The following is a 20,807-nucleotide window of genomic DNA, read 5'->3' as shown; positions in this document are numbered from 1 at the left end:
ACAGTACCTAATGGAGCACCTCAGGGAGGCCTCTAGGGAGAATGCAGCACACAAGGGAGGCTGCTCTGCTGCTGTGCCTCTGTCGCTGGGTCCCAGGACCAGACTGGGCTGTGGACTGGAGAGCTGAATCTAGATGGCTTGTGCACACCGCCTGCACTGGGGCCTCTGTCCACACAGTGCTCGGCCCCGGCCCCCTCCCTCCCTACCCCCAGCTGGCCTCAAAGCTCATCTCTAACTGAAAAAGGTGCCTGAGCCTCTGGCTCCTGGGAAATGTGCCTCCAAGCCAGATCCCCCAGCCATCTCTCTCCTCACCATGGCTGCTCAGCCAGGAAGAGGGGCTGCTTTTCTGGGGTGCAGAGACCTCACCTGGAGGCAGGGAGTGTGTGCTCCTCCTGCTGGCTGGGTGCGCTTTCTGCAGCACCCTGTCAGCCATATGAGCTGGAGCCAGGGGCTGGGTTTCAGAGGGGAGCCCAGCAGCACTCTCCCCCTTTTCCCTCTCACCTCAAAATGCTGGAAGCCGATGGTGGTTCTCCGCTTTAGTCTGAAGTAAGTATAGACAGCTGATGCTAGGGACCCGATGACCAGGAAGACAGCAAAGAAGATCCCCGTCCCCATGCCAGTGTGAACTGAGGCCTGGACAGAAAGAGAGAGAGGAGTGGGGACTTGACACTGTGGAGCTGAATGTCCTTCTGGGGCCCACCCCTCCTTGCTGGTCCCAGGCCAGATGGGGTAAAAATACTGGTGACGTGATTACCATGAATTTAACTCTGACTACTGTCTAAGTCTGTTCTCGGGACCTTATATGAAATAAGCCCACCACCACTGAGAGGTCTCCCTAGCTTGACTTTTTTTTTCTTTTTTTCTTTTCTTTTTCCTCCTCCAGGGTTATCGCTGGGACTCAGTGCCTGCACTACGAATCCACTGCTCCTGGAGGCCATTCCCCCCCCCCCAATTTTTGTTGCCCTTGTTGTGGTATTGTTATTGTTATCACTGCTGTTGGAAAGGACAGAGAGAAATTGAGAGGGAGGAGCAGAAGATAGAGAGAGGGAGAGAAAGACAGACACCTGCAGACCTGCTTCACCACCTGTGAGGTGACCCCCCTGCAGGTGGGGAGCCGGGGGCTTGAACTGGAATCCTTACTCCGGTCCTTGTGCTTCCCACCGTGTGTGCTTAACCCACTGCGCTACCACCTGGCTCCCTTGACTTTTTCTATTATATCTTTAAGACAGAGCGAGAGACACCACAGCATGACTTCTCCACCACCACTCCCCTCCCCGTGCTGTCCATGGTGTTCCCGTGTTGTAATGGTTTGAACCTCATGCTCAGCAAGGTCTGTGCTCTCTGGGTGAGTTAGCCCCTGGCCCCGGTAGTAATCCCTTTAAATGTGTAATAGCCCAGAGAGATGAGGGTGGGGGGCAATTATTCTCATTTCCATTTTTACAAGGATACTCACCAGTGGGGCAGGGGGTGCTTTTAGAGGCCCGGCAATGATGTGAATGACCCCATTGGAAGCAAAGATGTCCCACTGCAGAATGGCTTGCCCATCCACAAACCAGGTCTCCTGGGACATGAGCAGAGGGGTGCAGATCTGTGACTAGCTCTGTCCCCAGTGGCCACCTCCTATGGGTAGAAGCTGACGTTCCCTAATGTCTGGAGCCTGGACATGTCTTCACCGACAGGCAGAAAGGGCCTTCAGCTCTCTATCCTGACAGCTGAGCCCACCTTCGTTGGCCCTGTGCCAGCAAACTCAGCCCACCTGTCTCACAGGTGAGCGCCCAGAAGGTAAAAGGCTTGTTTGAGGTTGCCAGGTAGGAAGTGACAAACCTTATGCTACTGGGCCCCACGTCCACTGTTCTGAACATCATGCCAAACTGTCAGAAAGACGGTTTTCAGTGATCTAGTCCCTCACTAGTCTAAAATGTGATCTACAGGTTCATTAGAAATGCAGACCCAGGGGGCCAGGCAGTAGCACAGCGGGTTAAGTGCACATGGTACGAAGCACATGGACCCAAGTAAGGACCCAGTTTGAGCCCCCAGCTTCCCACCTGCAGGGGCGTCACCTCACAGGCGGTGAAGCAAGTCTGCAGGTGTTTTATCTTTCTCTCCCCCTCTCTGTCTTCCCCTCCTCTCTCCATTTCTCTCTGTCCTATCCAACAACAATGACATCAATAACAACAATAATAATCATAACAAACAAACAAACAAAAACAACAAAAGACTCCAGGTGTTTCAAATGTATGCTAAAACTTCAGAAGTACTGAACTAAACTGCTAAACTGCTAGTCTTCCACACAAGAAAAACCATGTATCCCCTAATTCATGTCATTTATAAATAACATTCACTAGCACTTTTTTTTTTTTTTTTACACAGTGGGTATTGCTTATCCATGTCACAAGCCTTAAGTCACTGACTCTCCACAAAAGCCTATGTTTTTTGGTTTTGTGACTGCTTTGGTCTTCATGATCAGCCTTCCCTCCACCCCCAGCATCTCTCACTTCTTATATCATGACCGCTAACATCATTGTCATCAGCTCCATGAATATCATCACTGCCACTGTTGTCATCAACCCCACCAATATCAAGACCACCATTAACACAACCACTAGCACCATCACCATCAAGACCAACATCATCACCAGTAGCATCATATATACCACCATGACCACCATTTGTTTGGATGAAGAAGTTAAGACAGCTGGAGGTTGGACAGCTTGTCTAAGTTCCTGCAGCTAGCCACTGGCCTCAAGGCTCATGTCTTCGTGCATGGGATAGACAGACCAACTGACAGGAACCAGGGCAGAGAAGCAGATAGTTTTACAAAGGCTTCTTTTTGAGTCCCTAATTCATTGGTGGTTCCTGGGGCTGGCGCTCAGCTACCTGCTGGCTCTGGCCCTGGCTGGAGGTGATGTGCAGTTGGCTGCCCAGCCGGGTTCTCAGGACAGTGCCATTGACCAGGTCGTTGTAGAAGAGGGTGCTGACATTGGTGAGGTGATGCTCAATGTCCCGCCCAGACAGGGTCTACGAGGAAAAGGAGGGACACAGAGGCCAAGCCATATTTTCAATGTAGTGTCAAAGATGGGATCCAGGGTCTCATGCATGTGCTCTAATAATATAGAGTCACCTCCCAGACAATTAATAATAATGATAATTTATTTAGCTATTTCTCCATTGGTCATGAGCTCCAGGCTGACTTCTTCAGACAGAGAGAGAGAGTCATAGAAAAAGCACCTATGCTTTCCCCAGGGGGTCAGGCTTGAACCTGGGATGCACACATGACAAAGCAAGGGCACTATTGAGTTGAGCTATTTTTCCAACCCTATTAATGTTTTTTTTTTTTTTTAAAGAGAGGGAGAGATAGAAGGAGGGAGAGGAAGGCAGGCAGTCAGGGTGGAAGAGAGAAAACAAAGCACTACAATTCCATTGTTTCTGGCAACCATTTTCCCCCCTTTTTTTCCTCCTCTCCTCTCCTCTCCTCTCCTCTCCTCTCCTCTCCTCTCCTCTCCTCTCCTCTCCTCTCCTCTCCTCTCCTCTCTTCTCTTCTCCTCTTCTCTCCCCTCCTCTTCTCCCCTTCCCTCCCCTCTCTTCTCCTTTCCCCTCCCCTCCTCTTGCCTTTCCTTTCCCCTCCCCTCCCTTCTCCTCCCCTCCACTTCCCTTTCATTTCCTCTCTCACCACCTCCCTCCCTTCCTTTCTTTCATTATCTTTAGAGGGGGCAGAGAGAAACTGAGAGGAGAGGAGCAGGTAGAGAGGGAGAAAGAGACACCTGCAGACCTTCACTGTTTGTGAAGTGTCCCTCCTGAAGGTGGGGAGCAGGGGCTTGAACCTGGGTCCTTGCACAGGGTAACGTGTGTGCTCAAAGTGTATGCCACTGCCAGCCCTTGAGAAAGGACTGTTTTGAAGGGCTCACTGGAAGCACCGGCTCTGGGCAGGGGATCATCTCACCTTGTTCTCTTCTAGTCCACTGTTCTGGGGCACAAAGAGGGTCCCCTGGATGTCCAGGTTGCTCAGGTGTTTTAGAAAGGCCTGGCCTTTGGGGGAACTAGTGGAGTAGGCCAGCACGTCCTGGGGAGGAAGAGGGAGAGAGGGAGGGAGGGGTCAGATGAGCCAGCCCTGCCTGGTGTGTGAGCCTCGGGGTGGGTGTGAGGGCAGCACCACCCATGTGCTGGAAATACACTTCACCTTGACCGGGGGCCGGGCTGTAGTACACCAGGTTAAGTGCATATGGAGGGAAGTGCAAGGACCAGTGTAAGGATCCCAGTTCAAGCCCCCTTTGCCCCACCTTCAGGGGCTGTCATTCCACAAGTGGTGAAGCAGGTCTGTGGGTGTCTCTTTCTCTCCTCTCTGTCTTCCCCTCCTCTCTCCATTTCTCTCTGTCCTATCCAATAACAATGCCAGTAATGGCAACAATAACAAGGGCAACAAAAGGGAAAAAATGGCTGCCAGGAGCAGTGGGTTCTTAGTGCAGTCACTGAGCCCAGTGATAACCCTAGAGGCAAAAACAAACAAACAAACAAACAAACAAAAATAAAAAAGAAATACCTTTGACCTTAGCTTCCCATGGGCTGCCCCCTGATCTTTCTTCTGACTGACTGCTCTGGGGAGTTGGGGGGGCTCTTTCCTTCTTCAGTGAAGCCTGTGTTGCTAAGCCCCAGCCCAGAGCACCTCCAACAGGGCAGCTTACATAGTCTCCTCCTTTTCACAACCTGGGAACTGCCTCCACTTCACCCAGAGGTAAAGTCAGCATGCTGACAGTGGTTTATGAGGTCCCAACCATCTTATTTTTATCTTTATATTTTTTAAATGTATTTATTTATTCCCTTTTGTTGCCCTTGTTGTTTTATTGTTGCATTTATTGTTGTTGTTGTTATTGATGTTGTCATTGTTGGATAGGACAGAGAGAAATGGAGAGAGGAGGGGAAGACAGAGAGGGGGAGAGAAAGATAGACACCTGCAGACCTGCTTCACCGCCTGTGAAGTGACTCCCCTGCAGGTGGGGAGCCGGGGGCTCGAACAGGGATCCTTACACCGGTCCTTGAGCTTTGCGTCACATGCGCTTAACCCGCCCGCTGCACTACTGCCCGACTCCCAATTTTTATCTTATTTTTCACTTTTGCCACCTGGGTTATTGCTGGGGCTCGGTGCCTACACTATGAATCCACTGCTCCTGGCGACCATTTTTTCCCCTTTTTTTATTTTTCTTTCTATTTTTATTTGTCAGGACAGAGAGAAATTGAGAGAGGGAGAAAGATAGACACCTGCAGACTTGCTTCACCACTCATGAAATGTCCTCCTTGCAGGTGGGTGTGGGGGCTTGAACCTGGGTCCTTGAGCATGGTGATTGATATGTGTGCTTAACAGGATGCGCCTCCCTGCCCCCATATTTAAAAAAAATTATTTGTAAAATGGAAACACTGACAAAACCATAGGATAAGAGGGGTACAACTCCACACAATTCCTACCACCAGAACTCCACATCCCATCCCCTCCCCTGATAGCTTTCCTATTCTCTGACCCTCTGGAAGTATGGACCCAGGATCATTATAGGGTGCAGAAGGTGGAAGGTCTGTCTTCTGTATCTGCTTCCCCGCTGAACATGGGCATTGACAGGTTGATCCATACTCCCAGCCTGTCTCTCTCTTTCCCTAGTGGGGCAGGGATCTGGGGAGGCGGGGCTCCTGAACATATTGGTGGGGTCATCTGCCCAGGGAAGCCCCCCATCTTTTTATCTTCTCAAGACTTATTTATTTAATTATGAGGGAGAGAGAGAGAGAGGTAGAAATGAGAGAACAACAGCGTCCCTCTGGCACATGCAATGCCAGGGATTGAACCCAGGATCATACTAGAAATTAATACTTTATCCACTGTGCCAGATCCTGGGCCGCAAGGTAAAACTATCATTTTTTTCCCCTAAATTAACTTATGAACAATTGAGAGGGAACCACCAGAGCATTTATTTATTTATTTATTCACTTTTGTTGCCCTTGTTTTTATTGTTGTAGTATTAATGTTGTTATTTATTGATATCCTCATTGTTGGATAGGACAGAGAGAAATGGAGAGAGGAGGGGAAGAGAAAGACATACACCTGCAGACCTGCTTCACCGCCTGTGAATCAACCCCCCCCCCCCAGGTGGGGAGCCAGACGCTCAAACTGGGATCCTTCTGCTGGTCCTTGCATTTGGTGCCACGTGCACTTAACCTGCTGTGCTACCGCCCGACTCTCCTACTGTCGGGCCTTAAAGCCAGCCCTCCCCTTATCCACTCCATGCTCCATTGCTGACACTATTGTCTATTTACATAATCATTGTTTTGCCTGAAAGATCCCCACCATGTTATCCCTTCAGGGTATTGCTAATTCAGTTAAAACCATCTCAACAGTTGCTAAAGACGCTTCCACCTTCCCAGCATGCCTTTTGCCTCTCTCCACCCCCTTTCCTAGCCATTTCTGTTTCTGACTTGCCACTTCTGGAATTCTCCTATAAAAGTCACTTGTTTCCGCTCTTTCTCCTTTTTCTCTTCTGCGTCCCGACCTGGAGAAGACCTGGAGAAGGGCTGGCGTGCATAGTGGGAGGGGGCCATTTTGCTAACTCCACATGGCCTAAACCCACTGTGCTCGCACCTGATTCTGGAGCATCCACATTAATAAAGAATTGTATTACCATGCTACCATGAGTTCCTCGTCTCTCTCTCTCCAGTGAAGCTAGCCTGGCACCCCACCAGAGCCCAGTACTACATTCCTCAGGCCGTACAGCCTCTTTACTCATTTCTGGAGCCAAACACTCAGACAGTGGATGGTGGGTGAAGCAGTCAGGTGGCCAAGCTGGGCAAGTTTAAGGTCAAGAGCAGGCAGCATAGGTCACGGCCCATGCTCCTCACCTGTGACTGTGCACCTTTGGCTTTTCCTCGTGGCTCAGCTCTTCGATGTCTGCCCTCCCTCTCTGCAGCAACACTAAGCAGATGAGGAGGCACTTACCGTCACGAAGTGTGTGAGTGAGGGGGAGGCCGTCAGCACCTGCAGCAGGTTCCCGCTACACGAGAAGCCGTCTCCCACGTAGCCCACCTTGCAGGTGCAGTTCACATCTGGAAGGCAGAACACAGGGGGTTCCAACCTGGTGAGATGGGGACTGGGGCTGCCCTGGCTCAGCCCTGGAGACTGGTGGGTCTGCTCAGCAGGGCCACACTGGGCCAGGGGAGTGCAGTTGGGGTGTTACCTTCCTACCTTCCTTTCTTTTTCTTCTCTTCCTTCCCTTCCCTTCCCTCCCCTCCCCTCTCTTCCTTTTTCTTTATTTAGAATAGAGACACAAAAACTGAGAGGGGAGGGGGAAGGAGAGGGAGGGGAGATGGAGAAAGGGGCTTGAACCTGGGTCCTTTCATATTGTAATGTGCGCTCAACCAGGTGTACCACCACCCTTGGGGCCATTACCTTTCATGCGGTAGCAGAAGACATCCCACAGCTCGCTCCTGTTGTTCCTTGGCCCATAGTCAATGATCCCAACTACACCGGAGCCGCAGCTCTTGGAGGAGTAGGCTGTGGGGTAGGCGACTCTGCCTGTTGCGAGCCAGCCTGCTGAGCACAGGTGGTACTTGGCCTGCAGGGACACACACACAGGGCTGGGGCTCAGCTGCGAAGTCCCACTGCTGGTGTGTGTGTGTGTGGGGGGGGGCGGGGGCACTTGGTTAATGGCTGCTTCCTTGAATACACTAGACAGTCCATGGAGTCAGAGCTTAGGACTCATTTTGCCTGTGGCAGGGCAACCTCAAACTCCTGTGCTTGGAACATAGTCACCGCTCATTCAAACACTGCTGGGTAAGGGAGACAGCATCATGGTTCTGCAAAAGACTTTCATGCCTGAGGCTCAGAGGGCCCAGGTTCAATCCCCAGCACCATCATAAGCCAGAGCTGAGCAGTGCTCTGGTAAAAATAAACTAACAAATCAACTTTGTTGACTGGACTGTCATATGGGTGGATGGAAGAGATGCCCTGTGTTACAGGTACATGAGTCTTTCACGTTTATATCTCTTTTCTTGAGACACAGCAGAGGAACAAAAAACTGGAGGGGGAGGCGTGTGGTGGTGCACCCAGTTAAGTTCATATATCACCATGCTTAAGGACCTGGGTTTGAGCCCCCACCCTCCACCTGCAAGGGGAATGTTTCATGAGTGATGAAGTGGGTCTGCAGGTGTCTTTCTCTCTCCCTATCTCCCCTCCCATCTCAGTTTCTCTCTTTCCTATTAAAGAAAAATAGAAAGAAAAAAAAAGAAAAGAGAAAAGGACCCATGTGCAAGGATCCAGGTTGAAGCTCTTACTCCCCACCTGCAGGGGGGACACTTCACAAATGGTGAAGCAGGCCTGCAGGTGTCTCTCTTTCCCTCTTCCTGTCTATCTCCTCCCCCTCAATTTCTTTGTGGAGAGACAGAGCCTGAGGAAGGGTCCCTGTGCAGTCAGTCCGTGTGTCTCTGGTCTCTGCTCTTGGGAAGAGCCACAGGCAGGCGGCCCCAAGGGACCAACCTTTGCAAATGGCAGAGCCCCCCCCCCCCCACAGTCCCCATGGACACGGAGGAGAGCATGGCTGCACCATGGCTTCAGGGAAACTGGAGCATGAGCTGCTGCTCTCTGGCTTCTGGCAGTGAGGCCAATCTATGTCATGCCCTTCAGGGCGGCTGGACAGCACAGATGCCAGCAGACATCTGGAGTCAGGGGAGGCTAGGTGGTGGCGCACCTGGTTAAGTGCACACAGTACTAAGTGCAAGGATCCAGGTTGAAGCTTTTGCTCCCCACCTGCAGGGGAAGACACTTCACAAATGGTGAAGCAGGCCTCCAGGTGTCTCCCTTTCTCTCTTCCTATCTCCTCTCCCTTTCTCTCTTCCTATCTCCTCTTCCCTCAATTTCTCTCAGGAGCAGTGGATTCATAGTATGAGTACCAAGCCCCAGAGGCAAAAAAAAAAAAAAGACATTTGGAGTCAGGGTGACATTTGCACACAGAGTCTGCCACCCCTTGGCTGGGTGACCTCACTCCATTGTTTAATAATACAGGACTGTGTCTTCAGAGCCCTGGGGACAGTGACACCCAGGGGAGCTGTCTGAGTGTACAGCAGTGTTACTGAGGCTCCCTGCAGGGTGTCAGACTCAGAGAAGATGCCTCATAAATCTGCTGAATGATAGTAATAGTAATAATCAGAATGACTTTTATTACTTCTCTGATTTATTATTATTATTTTGCACCAGGACTCTGCATGATTCTAGCAGGTGGAGTTCTTTTTTTTTTTGTTTTTTCTTCCTATTTGACAGGACTGAGAGAAACTGAGAGAAGGAGGGGGAGATATAAAAAGAGGAGAAAGACAGAGAGAGAGATACCTGTAGCACTGCTTCACCACTTCTTTTTTAAAAAAAATATTTATTTATTCCCTTTTGTTGCCCTTGTTTTATTGTTGTGGTTATTGATGTCATTGTTGCTGAATAGGACAGAGAGAAATGGAGAGAGGCGGGGAAGACAGAGAGGGGGAGAGAAAGACAGACACCTGCAAATCTGCTTCACCACCTGTGAAGCGACTTCCTTGCATGTGGGGAGCCAGGGGCTCGAACCGGGATCCTTACACCAGTCCTTGTGCTTTGCGCCAGCTGCACTTAACCCACTGCGCTACCGCCCAACTCCCATTTCACCACTTCTGAAGCTTGAGCAGGGGCTCTAACCTGGGTCCTTGAGCATCGTGATATGTTCGTCAACTAAGTGCACCATCACTTTCTGCCCCCCCTTTCAAATAGAGGGTAAGAGACAGAGAGAGACATCACAGCATGGCTCTACTGCTCATGACATGCCTGCTTTGCACAGTGCTCTCATGTGGCAGCTGGGGGCTTGACTCCAGCTCCTCATACATGGTAAAATTCTCTCTCTCGAGTGAGCCAGCACCAGCTTCCCCTCCTGCCCCTTTCATTACTGGTTCAGCAGCTCTCTGAACTCCCATGTAAGCATCCAGCTGCCCCAGCCTCCCCCAGGTTGGAAAGAGGCCACCCCATGTCCCCCTCCAGTGTGCTGGGTTGCCCTACCTTCTGTGCATAGGCCAGCTGGTTGTAGGTCGCCATGGCTGCAGCCTCTTTGGCACAGGCCTCTTGGGCTTTGTTGAAGGTCAACTTGTACTGGCCCAGTGGGGAGCGGAGATGGAAGACTCCCACGGTGGTGTCTGGAGGAGAGGGAAGTCAGGAGAGAGGAGGGAGAGGAGAGGAAAGGAGGGCAGGGCAGTGCTCTAAGTCAGGCAGTGAAGGGCTCTGGAAGCAGGGGGCCAGCTGCCTCCCAGAGCATCCTGGGAAGCCACTTTCCCTCCAGGTTACATGTCATCCGACAGAGCACTGTGTGTGGGCTCATGATAAAACGTAAGCATGTCCTTGTCACAGATCTCTGGGCCGCACAGTCAGGGAGGATCAAGGCAGATTTACCTGGAGTCCTGCTCCCTGGAAATCATCTTTACTCTAGAGCTAACATTTTGATGTACTTCCTGCCAGAATTTTTACTTTATCTTTCAGAGCCTCTGATTTGGACATAATTTCACACCTTTCTGTTTTTTTTTTTTTTCCTATTCATGTGTGTCATTTATGTTACAAATGTAGCAGCATACTAAGTATGTAAGGTGTTATCGCTTTCTCCCCCTCTCCCTTTCCCTCTCTTCTTTGCATATCTGGGGCTTCCTGAATGTGCAGTTTCACTACTTGGGGCTACTTTTTAGTCCATAAAAAGAGAAAGACAGGGAGTTGGGAGGTAGCGCAGTGGGTTAAGTGCACGTGGTGCGAAGCGCAAGAACCGGCGTAAGGATCCCGGTTTGAGCCCCGGTTCTCCACCTGCAAGGGAAAGACCTCACAGGCAGTGAAGCAGATCTGCAGGTGTCTGTCTTTCTCTCCCCCTCCCTGTCTTCCCCTCCTCTCTCCATTTCTCTCTGTCCTATCCAACAACAACGATGATATCAACAACAACAACAACAACAATAACTACAATAATAAAAAACAACTAGGGCAACAAAAGGGAAAATAAATAAATAAATATTTTTTAAAAAGAGAAAGAGAAAGACCATAGCACTGCAGCTCCCTCTGTTGGCATAGCCCTCTCATAAGGAGTCAGAGCTCAGACCTGGGGTGGACTTTGGGCCAGGTAGGTGAGCTAACTCTCTGGGCCTTGGAACACTTTTAGTTTATTTATTTATCTTTTTTTTTTTTTTACAATATTCAGTCATGAATATTTCTCAGTGTTATATGATTTCTCAGGCAACATGATACTGATACTTATAACTGAACAATTTTTGTGAACTTAGGAGTGATGAGGGGAATGTATTTAGGTAAGTTTTGGCCCATGACTGTGTTTTCTGATCACCGTGATGCCTTTGTTTTTATTTTTGATTTATATGTATATATACATATATTAAATTTTTTATTATTTATTTTCCCTTTTGTTGCCCTTGTTTTTTTATTGTTGTAGTTATTATTGTTGTTGTTGATGTTGTTGTTATTGTTAGATAGAACAGAGAGAAATAGAGAGAGGAGTGGAAGACAGAGAAGGGGAGAGAAAGACACCTGCAGACCTGCTTCACTGCCTGTGAAGCGACTCCCCTGCAGGTGGGGAGCGGGAAGCTTGAACCGGGATCCTTCTACTGGTCCTTGTGCTTCGCGCTTTGTGTGCTTAACCTGCCGTGCTACTGCCCAGCCCCTGAAGAATTTATATTTATGGGGGCCAGGTGGTAGCACTGTGGGTTAAGTGCACATGGTGTGAAGTGCAAGGGCTGGCATAAGGATCCTGGTTTGAGCCCCCAGCTCCCCACCTGCGGGGGGGTGGGTCACTTCACAAGTGGTGAAGCAGGTCTGCAGGTGTCTGTCTTTCTCTCCCCGTCTTCCCCTCCTCTCTTGATTTCTCTTTGTCTTATCCAACAACGACAGCAATAACAGCAACAACAATAATAACAACAATGATAAACAATAAGGGCAACAAAAGGGAAAAATGCCTCCAGGAGCAGTGGATTCGAGTGCATACACCAAGCCCCAGTGCTAACCCTGGAGGAAAAAAAAATTATATTTATTTATTGATAGAGACAAAGTTGAAGGGTGAGGGAGAGAAGGGGAGAGAGATACTTGCAGCACTGCTCCACAACTCCTGAAGCTTCCCCCCTGCAGGTAGGCATCAGAGGCTTGAACCTGGGTCCTTGCATATGGCAATGTGTGTGCTCTAGCAGATGAGCCACCATCAGCCTCTCCATGATGCCTTTAATAAGCTTTCTTGTCACTGTCCCCTGGAAAGACACTGGATGATTATTTTTATTTTTATTTTTATTGTTTGCCTCCAGGGTTACTGCTTGGGGCTTGGTGTCTGCACTATGAATCTGCTGCTTCTGGAGGCCATTTTCCCCATTTTGTTGCCCTTGTTGTCATTATTATTGTTGTTGTTATTGCTGTTGTTGTTGGATAGGACAGAGAGAAATTGACAGAGGAGGGAAGACAGAGAGGGAGAAAGACAGATACCTGCAGACCTGCTTCACCACCCATGAAGCAACTCCCCTGCAGGTGGGGAGCTGGGGGCTTGAACCAGGATCCTTACTCCAGTGCTTACGCTTCATGTCATGTGCGCTTAACCTGCTGCCTGACCCCCACTGGCTGATTTTTTAAATCATATTTTCATAGCTGTCATACTTTACAGTTGAACAGTGAGACCCAAGAAAGGCTCAAGAAGCAAGTCACAGCTTTACAGTTTCAAATTCATGACCAAGTGGCAAACTAATCTGAAGCCAGTTAAGGAGGCATGAAAGAACACTCTGTACCAGAAAAAAGGGCTAAGGCTGTGATAGGGTCAGAGCCTCTTCAGTCACATCTGAAGCCAAACACTCATCAAGGTGTCTGGTGGAGCAGTCCTACTGTGTCTCTCCTTTCTGTCTGTCTCTTCCTCTCTCCTGGATCCCTCTAAGTCTATGTATGCCTGGCAGTATTGTGCAGGTGTGAGATACTTGGTTCTTTCCCTGGAGCTGCATTCAATGGATGGATGGATGAATGAATGAATGAATGAATGAATGAACAAATGTTTCCTCCTGCTTTTGTACAGGTCCCTCTCTGCACCCCCACTGACCCTGGAAGTGGAGGTCAGCACAGTCGGCGTCCGCGTGGCACTGCCCGTTGTCCTGCAAGCAGCGGTCGACCGGCAGCTGCTCCGGCTCACAGTCCAGCCCGTCGCCCACGTAGTGGCTCTTACACTCACATTTGATCTTGCCCTGTGGGGAGTGGGAGAACTGTGATAATGGGGACCTTGCTATAGTCCCCCCAGGGCCCCCAAGCCCATTGGCTACCTCCCAGCAAAAGAGACATGCAGGACTGAGAATGTTCAGTCTCCTCTTTCCCTATTATAATTGTTACTTAGAGACACAGTGAAAGAGACCACAGCACCGAAATTCCCTTCAATGGTGTGGGGGCTGGGCTTGAACCTGAGTCGTACACACGGCAGAGCAGCACACTTTCCAAGTAAGCTATTTCACTGGTCCTCCCTTTTATTATTTTTCATATGACATTAGGAAATAAATGAACCTCTCCAGCCCAATTTGCTATTCTTTGTGATATATTCTTTATTTAAAGGGAGAGAAAATGGAAGACAGAGAGAGAGAAGAAAGGAAGAGGAGAGAGTGACTAAGAGAGACAAGAGGAGTGATGGAGAGACAGAAGAGAGACACCACGTCATGACAATGTCCTTAACAGAACCCTCCTCCTACCCCATGCCAACTATGGTGCCCCCATAGGGTGCTGGGATTCAGAACCAGGGCCTCCTACAGACCCAGCAAGGCTCTACTTGGTGAGCCATCTGGCCCTCAGTCTTTTCTCTGCAGCGGGAATTCAGTGACTGCTACATCTTCCTTTGGTTCAGGTGTTTTCATCTCTGGACCTGACACCTTCACCCATTCCATCTTTGACCCCTCCTTGCCACCCCCCCCCCCCACATCCCCATCCTGCTCTTCATCCTTTTGCACTGACTTGACTTTAATCCTTTCTTCTTCTTCTTCCTCTCCTCCTCCTCCTCCTTCTTCTCCTTCTCCCTCTCCCTCTCCCTCTCCCTCTCCCTCTCCCTCTCCCTCTCCCTCTCCCTCTCCTCCCCCTCCTTCTTTCACATGGTGTTAAGTGCGCCGCTATGATCCACCTCTGGGGAGCCAGAGACGACCCGAACTGCCCCTGCGGCTACAGACAGACTATGACCCACATAGTCAACGACTGCCACCTCTCCAGATTCAAAGGAGGTCTTGAAACTTTACATCAGGCTCAACCTGACGCTGTTAACTGGCTACGCAAGAAGGGCAAATGCTAGAAGAAGAAGAACAGGATGCACCACCCAGACCCCCATGTCTTTCTTTCTCTGTCTTCCCTTTCCATTTTGATTTCTGTCTGTTTCAAATAAAGAAAAAAAAAGGGCCCCACACCTATAGACATCTAATCTTTGATAAGGGGGCCCAAAGGATTAAATGGAAAAAGGAGGCTTTCTTCAATAAATGGTGCTGGGAAAACTGGGTTGTAACATGCAGAAGAATGAAATTGAACCACTTTATCTCACCAGAAACAAAAATCAACTCCAAATGGATCAAAGACCTAGATGTCAGACCAGAAACAATCAAATACTTAGAGGAAAACATTGGTGAAACACTTTCCCACATACACCTCAAGGACATCTTTGATGAATCAAACCCAGTGGCAAGGATGACTAAAGCAGAAACAAACCAATGGGACTACATCAAATTGAAAAGCTTCTACACATCCAAAGAAACTATTAAACCAACAAAGAGACCCCTCACAGAATGGGAAAAGATCTTCACATGCCATACATCAGACAAGAAACTAATCACCAAAATAAATAAAGAGATCAGCAAACTTAGCACCAAAAAAGCAAATGACCCCATTCTAAAATGGGCAGAGGATATGAACAAAACATTCACTACAGAGGAGATCCAAAAGGCTAACAAACATATGAAAAACTGCTCTAGGTCCCTGATTGTCAGAGAAATGCAAATTAAGACAACACTAAGATACCACCTCACTCCTTTAAGAATGGCATACATCAAAAAGGACAGCAGCAACAAATGCTGGAGAGCTTGTGGGGACAGAGGAATCCTTTTACATTGCTGGTGGGAATGTAAATTGGTACAGCCTCTGTGGAGAGCAGTCTGGAAAACTCTCAGAAGGCTAGACATGGACCTTCCATATGATCCAGTAATTCCTCTCCTGGGGTTATACCCCAAGGACTCCATAACACCCAACCAAAAAGAGGTGTGTACTCCTATGTTCATAGCAACACAATTCATAATAGCTAAAACCTGGAAGCAACCCAGGTGCCCAACAACAGATGAGTGGCTGAGAAAGCTGTGGTATATATACACAATGGAATACTATGCAGCTATCAAGAACAATGAACCCACCTTCTCTGACCCATCTTGGACAGAGCTAGAAGGAATTATGTTAAGTGAGCTAAGTCAGAAAGATAAAGATGAGTATGGGATGATCCCACTCATCAACAGAAGTTGAGGAAGAAGATCTGAAAGGGAAACTAAAAGCAGGACCTGACCAAATTGTAAGTAGGGCACCAAAGTAAAAGCCCTGTGGTGAGGGTTAGACATGCAGCTTCCTGGGCCAGTGGGGGGTGGGAGTGGGTGGGAGGGATGGGTCACAGTCTTTTGGTGGTGGGAATGGTGTTTATGTACACTCCTAGTAAAATGTAGTCATATAAATCACTAGTTAATTAATACAAGAGGGGAAAAATTAATTGTATGTCTCGAACTTTTTCAAAACACAAACTGAATCTTTTCAATATATAGGCTGTGCAACTGATATGCAGACTCTCTCAAAAGCCTAGACCAAGTAGATCAGAAGCATCCAATAGCACAGATATGTACAAGATACTGGGTACTGTACAGCAAACCCTAACAAAAGGACTTTTCAAAGTTAACCCAATTACCAAATAATGTGATGATAACATTAACTATCGATTGTCTTTTGGAACCCTAAGACAGCAGGAACCTCACATCTCCACTATAGAGCCTCTACTTCCCCCAGTCCTGGAACCACTGGATAGGGCCCACTTTCCTGTATGCCTCTCCCAATCCATATCAAAAAATATTGCATCTGCCGATCACAACCTAACCAACACAACGATTGCCACCTCAACATGCTTCACTTCAGACTGTGTCCAGAGACTTCACGTGTGGAATGACAACCCTTCAGTTTCACTACTTGGGTGAGAGCTTTCCTTTCATAGTATACTCTAATTCCATCTCAGGTGGTTCACTTTCTAACAAAGTCCCAAAACCTAGATATACACCAGTTTCTGTGAGAGAGAGCATATGTTCACACGTATCCATAAAGTACTGCAAAATATATACCTGAAAGCAGAAGTACACTAGAGTTTGCAGTGAGTACCCCCTAACACTTCCTCTCCACTATTCCAAGCTTTGGGTCCATGATTGCTCAACAATTTGTTTGGCTTCGTATGTTAACTCTCTTTTCAATCACCAGGTTCCAGATGCCACCAGGATGCTGGCCAGGCTTCCCTAGACTGAAGACCCCACCAATGTGTCCTGGAGCTCTGCTTCCCCAGAGACCCACCCTACTAGGGAAAGAGAGGCAGACTGGGAGTATGGACCGACCAGTCAACGCCCATGTTCAGCGGGGAAGCAATTACAGAAGCCAGATCTTCCACCTTCTGCAACCCACAATGACCCTGGGTCCATGCTCCCAGAGGGATAGAGAATGGGAAAGCTATCAGGGGAGGGGGTGGGATATGGAGATTGGGTGGTGGGAATTGTGTGGAATTGTACCCCTCCTACCCTATGCTTTTGTTAATTAATCCTTTCTTAAATAAACAAAAGGGGGGGGGAAAGAAATCCCCTCTTCTCATTACCCAATTTCCAAAGTTGAGCATCTTACAAAACCAGAGCTTATCTGTCCAAACCAAGAAGTCTAGGTCTTTATTAACAAAGACAGGAGATTATTTTGTTTGTTTCTTTCATTTGATAGAACAGAGAGAAGATGATAGGGAAGGGAGAAAGTGGGAGAAAGACTCCCGCAGACCTGCTTCACCACTCATGGAACTTTCCCCTCTGCAGGTGGGGACTGTGGGCATGAACCTGGGCCCTTGGGCATTTGATGTGGATTTCACCAGCTCTTATGTGAATGAATGAATGTGTTTGAATGCCCTAACTTGGTAAGAAAGAGACTGCAGTGGGAAGACAACTTACTAGGAGGAGAGGTGGGAAGCCTAGCAGAGATGCACATCAGGGCAAGGAATGGAAAGTTTCCCCCCTCCCCCTGTCCCCCCCAAGGCTCACCGGGCCAGTCATCTTGCAGGTGGCGTGTTCATGGCAGCCGCCATTGAAGCCGTCGGCACAGCGGTCGATCTCCGTGCAACTGTAGCCATCCCCCGTGTAGCCCTTGGGGCAGCTGCAGGAGACTGTGGTGTTTTTCTGGGAACACTTGGCAACCCTGGCACAGCCCCCGTTGTCTTGTTTGCAGAAATCCACAACTGCAAAGAACAGAGGAGAGAGGGCTCATTCAGTCACTGCCCATCTCTAACTGGTGTCAGATCAGGGTAGACAGGTAACTTCCCCGCCCCCACTAGGATGAACGGCACTGGGGGAAGTAAAAGGGACCCCACTTGCCAGCTCCCTCTCTCCTCACATGCTGTGGTCTCAGAGCACCCCTCTTCTGCACACACTGATGTCCCGGGATAGCTTCCCAGGGCATTTTTTATTTTTTAATTTTTTCCCCTTTGGCCAGTTCTGGCTGCTGCTGGTGTGAGGGATGGAACCTGGGACCTTTTGCATGTAAGAGGCAAGTGATGGGGGCTGGATGGTGGCACACTTGGCTGAACGCACACATCACCATGTGTAAGGACCTGGGTTTGAGCTCCTGGTCCCCACATATGTGTGTGTAAGCTTCACAAGTGGTGAAGTAGGGCTTCAGGTATCTATCTATTTCTATCTATCTCCCCATACGCTCTCAATTTCTCTCTACCCTATCAAATAAAATAGATGGAAAAAAAATAAAGAAAAAGGAGGGGGCTGGGCTGTAGTGCACCAGGTTAAGTGCCCATAGTGTGAGGCACAAAGACCAGCATAAAGATCCCATTTTGAGCCCCCGGCTCCCCATGTCACGCCACTATCGAAGAAGCAGGTCTGCAAGTGTCTGTCTTTCTCTCCCCCTCTGTCTTCCCCGCCTCTTTCGATTTCTCTCTGTCCTATCCAGCAGCAACAACAATAGTAGCAGCAGCAGCAGCAACAACAATGGAAAAAAGATGGCCTCCAGGAGCAGTGGATTCACAGTGCAGGCACTGAGCCCTAGTGATAACCCTGGAGGCAAAGTAAAAAGCAAAAGTAACAAAATGGCCACAAGGAGCAGTGGATTCGTCATGTGGATACTGAGCCCCAGCAATAACCCTGGCGACAATTAAAAATAAACAAGCAAATAAGCAAATAAGCAAATAGCAAGTCCTGCATACACCCTTTTGTGCTTGCCTCCTCCCTGATTCTGAGTCTGGGTTTTTAGCATTAGGGCCTAAATACATATAGAGCGAGTGCATCACTGAGCGCACTTTGAGGCAGATACTTGTTACTTAGACCAGGTCCCAGATGGCTCCAGCACATGTGCCTGCTCCTGCCTCCCCCACCATATTGGGCTGCCTCTCAGGGCTTTCCCAAGTTCCAGAACAGTAACAGATGAGCGCTAGCCTCAGGAGCGGCTAGACAACCACCTCATCTCTGTCCCCTGCTTATTAAAAAAATATTTTATCGGGGCCAGGTGGTTGTGCACCTGATTGAGCGCACACGTTACAGTGCGTAAGGACCCAGATTCAAGCCCTCAGTCCCCACCTGCAAGGGGAAAGCTTCACAAGTGGTGAAGCAAGGCTGTGGGTGTCTCTCTATCTCTCACCCTCTCTATCTCCCCATTCCTTCTCAATTTCTGGCTGTCTCTACCCAATAAATAAATAATGATAATAACAAATTAACAAAATATTTTAGTTATTGAATAGAGCGAAATCTAGAGGGAGGAAAAAAGAGACACATGCAGGCCTGCGTCACCACTAGTGAAGCTCCCCGCCCCCCCACAGGTGGGGACAGGGGGCTTGAACCCCGGGTCCTTGCACTCTGTAGTCACCGTCCTTGTCCCCCTCTCTTGCCTGTTTTTATACCTCAAGCTATTTGAGACCTCAAGAGAGTGAATGTGGGCATAGAGATATTGTTGAGGAGGTTGGAGCAAGAGGCAGAGCCTGGGCCTCTGAGACCTTTGCGGAGCACTGACCCACTTCTGGGCTGTTGGGAGCTGATTAGAAAACAGCAGGTAACACAAGATCTCATTTCTGTAAAGGAAATGCCTCTCTCTCCGTGAATACTTACTCATGGGAGGTTCCTGGGGTGCGGGGATGGTCGTTTAGACAGTAGGAAGGTGCTAGAACTCTTAGTGGTGGGTAAGGTGAGGGTAACAGACATGCTGAGGTGTAGAACTGTACCCCTGGCATTGTGCACGATTGTAAGCCAGTGGCAGATCAATACATTTTTAAAATATTTATTTATTTATTCCTTTTTGTTGCCCTTGTTTTATTGTTGTCATCATTGTTGGATAGGACAGAGAGAAATGGAGAGAGGAGGGGAGGACAGAGAAGGGATAGAAAGATAGACACCTGCAGACCTGCTTCACCGCTTGTGAAGCTATTCCCCTGCAGGTGGGGAGCTGAGGGCTTGAACTGGGACCCTTATGCTGGTCCTTGTGCTTTGCACCAATACAAATTTTAAAAGGTTTATTTAGTATAAATGAGAGGGAATGAGTGAGATAGACCACAGAACACTGCTCAGCTCAGCATACAGTGATGCTTGGGGTCAAACCTGGAGCCTCTGATGCCCCAGGCATGCAAGTTTGTGCTCCAACACTTTAAAAAATTGAGCTCTTTACACACACACACACACACACACACACACACACACACACACACACACACACACACACACACAATTTTCCCCTCACTGAGTCTTGGTACTCACACAATCTATCCAGCACTCCTGGTAACCTTTTTTTCCCCTTTTCTCTTTAATTTTATTCTTTTTCTTTTATTTGATATGACAGTGAAAAATCTAGAGGGATATATATATATATATATATATATATATATATATATATATTAAATGGGGGGAATTAATGGTTTATAGCAGCAGTAAAATACAGTAGTTTGTACATGTATAACATTTCTCAGTTTTCCACATAGCAATTCAACCCCTTTAGGTCCTCCTCTGCCATCATGTTCCAGGATTTGAACCCCCCTAACCCCTCCAATGTCTTTTACTTTCATGCAATAACCTCCATTTTTTTTTTTTTTGCCTCCAGGGTTATTGCTGGAGCTTTATGCTTGTACTATGAATCCACTGCTCCTGGAGGCCATCTTTTCCATTTTATTGCTGTTGTTGTTTGTTGTTCATTATGCCAGGTCTGCTGCATTGCTTGATGTTGTGGTCTATTTACATAATCACTGTTTTGCCTGAGACCCGCCCTGCCTGCAGGATATTGGTTTAATCCCCACTGGTTAGATGGAAGCCTTATATGTTCTTTTTGTGCTCTTTTTTTTGCTCCGTCCCCTCTCCTAGTCATTTCCTTTCCCCTTGCCACTTCCAGTGAAGAGATGCAATGTATCTGATTAATGAACAAGGGATTGCGTTCCTGCTCAGCCATGAGTTCCTGGTCGTCTCTCTCCTGCCCGTGAAGCTAGTATGGCATCTGGCGCCCAAACAGGGACTGGCAGTTGTTATTGTTTTTGTTATTGCTGTCACTG

The 20,807-nt window shown here is 48.5% G+C and overlaps 1 protein-coding gene across 10 annotated transcripts in view; it reads right to left on the bottom strand.

Moving 5' to 3' along the window:
• The window catches only part of STAB2 (stabilin 2), a 177,193-nt gene that overhangs the window by 9,792 nt on the left and 146,594 nt on the right, over positions 1 to 20,807 (bottom strand). For 6 of the 10 annotated variants that reach the window (XM_060194290.1, XM_060194291.1, XM_060194294.1 and 3 more), the window contains 9 exons: positions 17,320 to 17,513; positions 13,092 to 13,233; positions 10,043 to 10,176; positions 7,421 to 7,586; positions 6,971 to 7,077; positions 3,941 to 4,060; positions 2,878 to 3,018; positions 1,454 to 1,561; positions 502 to 633 (listed from right to left, as the gene is read on the bottom strand). In XM_060194290.1, the coding sequence (XP_060050273.1) occupies positions 502 to 633; positions 1,454 to 1,561; positions 2,878 to 3,018; positions 3,941 to 4,060; positions 6,971 to 7,077; positions 7,421 to 7,586; positions 10,043 to 10,176; positions 13,092 to 13,233; positions 17,320 to 17,513 (1,244 nt within the window). Of the gene's footprint in view, positions 1 to 501; positions 634 to 1,453; positions 1,562 to 2,877; positions 3,019 to 3,940; positions 4,061 to 6,970; positions 7,078 to 7,420; positions 7,587 to 10,042; positions 10,177 to 13,091; positions 13,234 to 17,319; positions 17,514 to 20,807 lie in introns of those variants that run through there. The other 4 variants (XM_060194295.1, XM_060194297.1, XR_009550685.1 and 1 more) reach the window with 4 other exon arrangements.

This window comes from Erinaceus europaeus, chromosome 7 (assembly GCF_950295315.1).
Source record: "Erinaceus europaeus chromosome 7, mEriEur2.1, whole genome shotgun sequence".
Lineage (NCBI taxonomy): Eukaryota > Metazoa > Chordata > Mammalia > Eulipotyphla > Erinaceidae > Erinaceus > Erinaceus europaeus.
The sequence above is the reverse complement of the archived record's forward strand: the minus strand, read 5'-3'. Positions and strand labels throughout refer to the sequence as shown.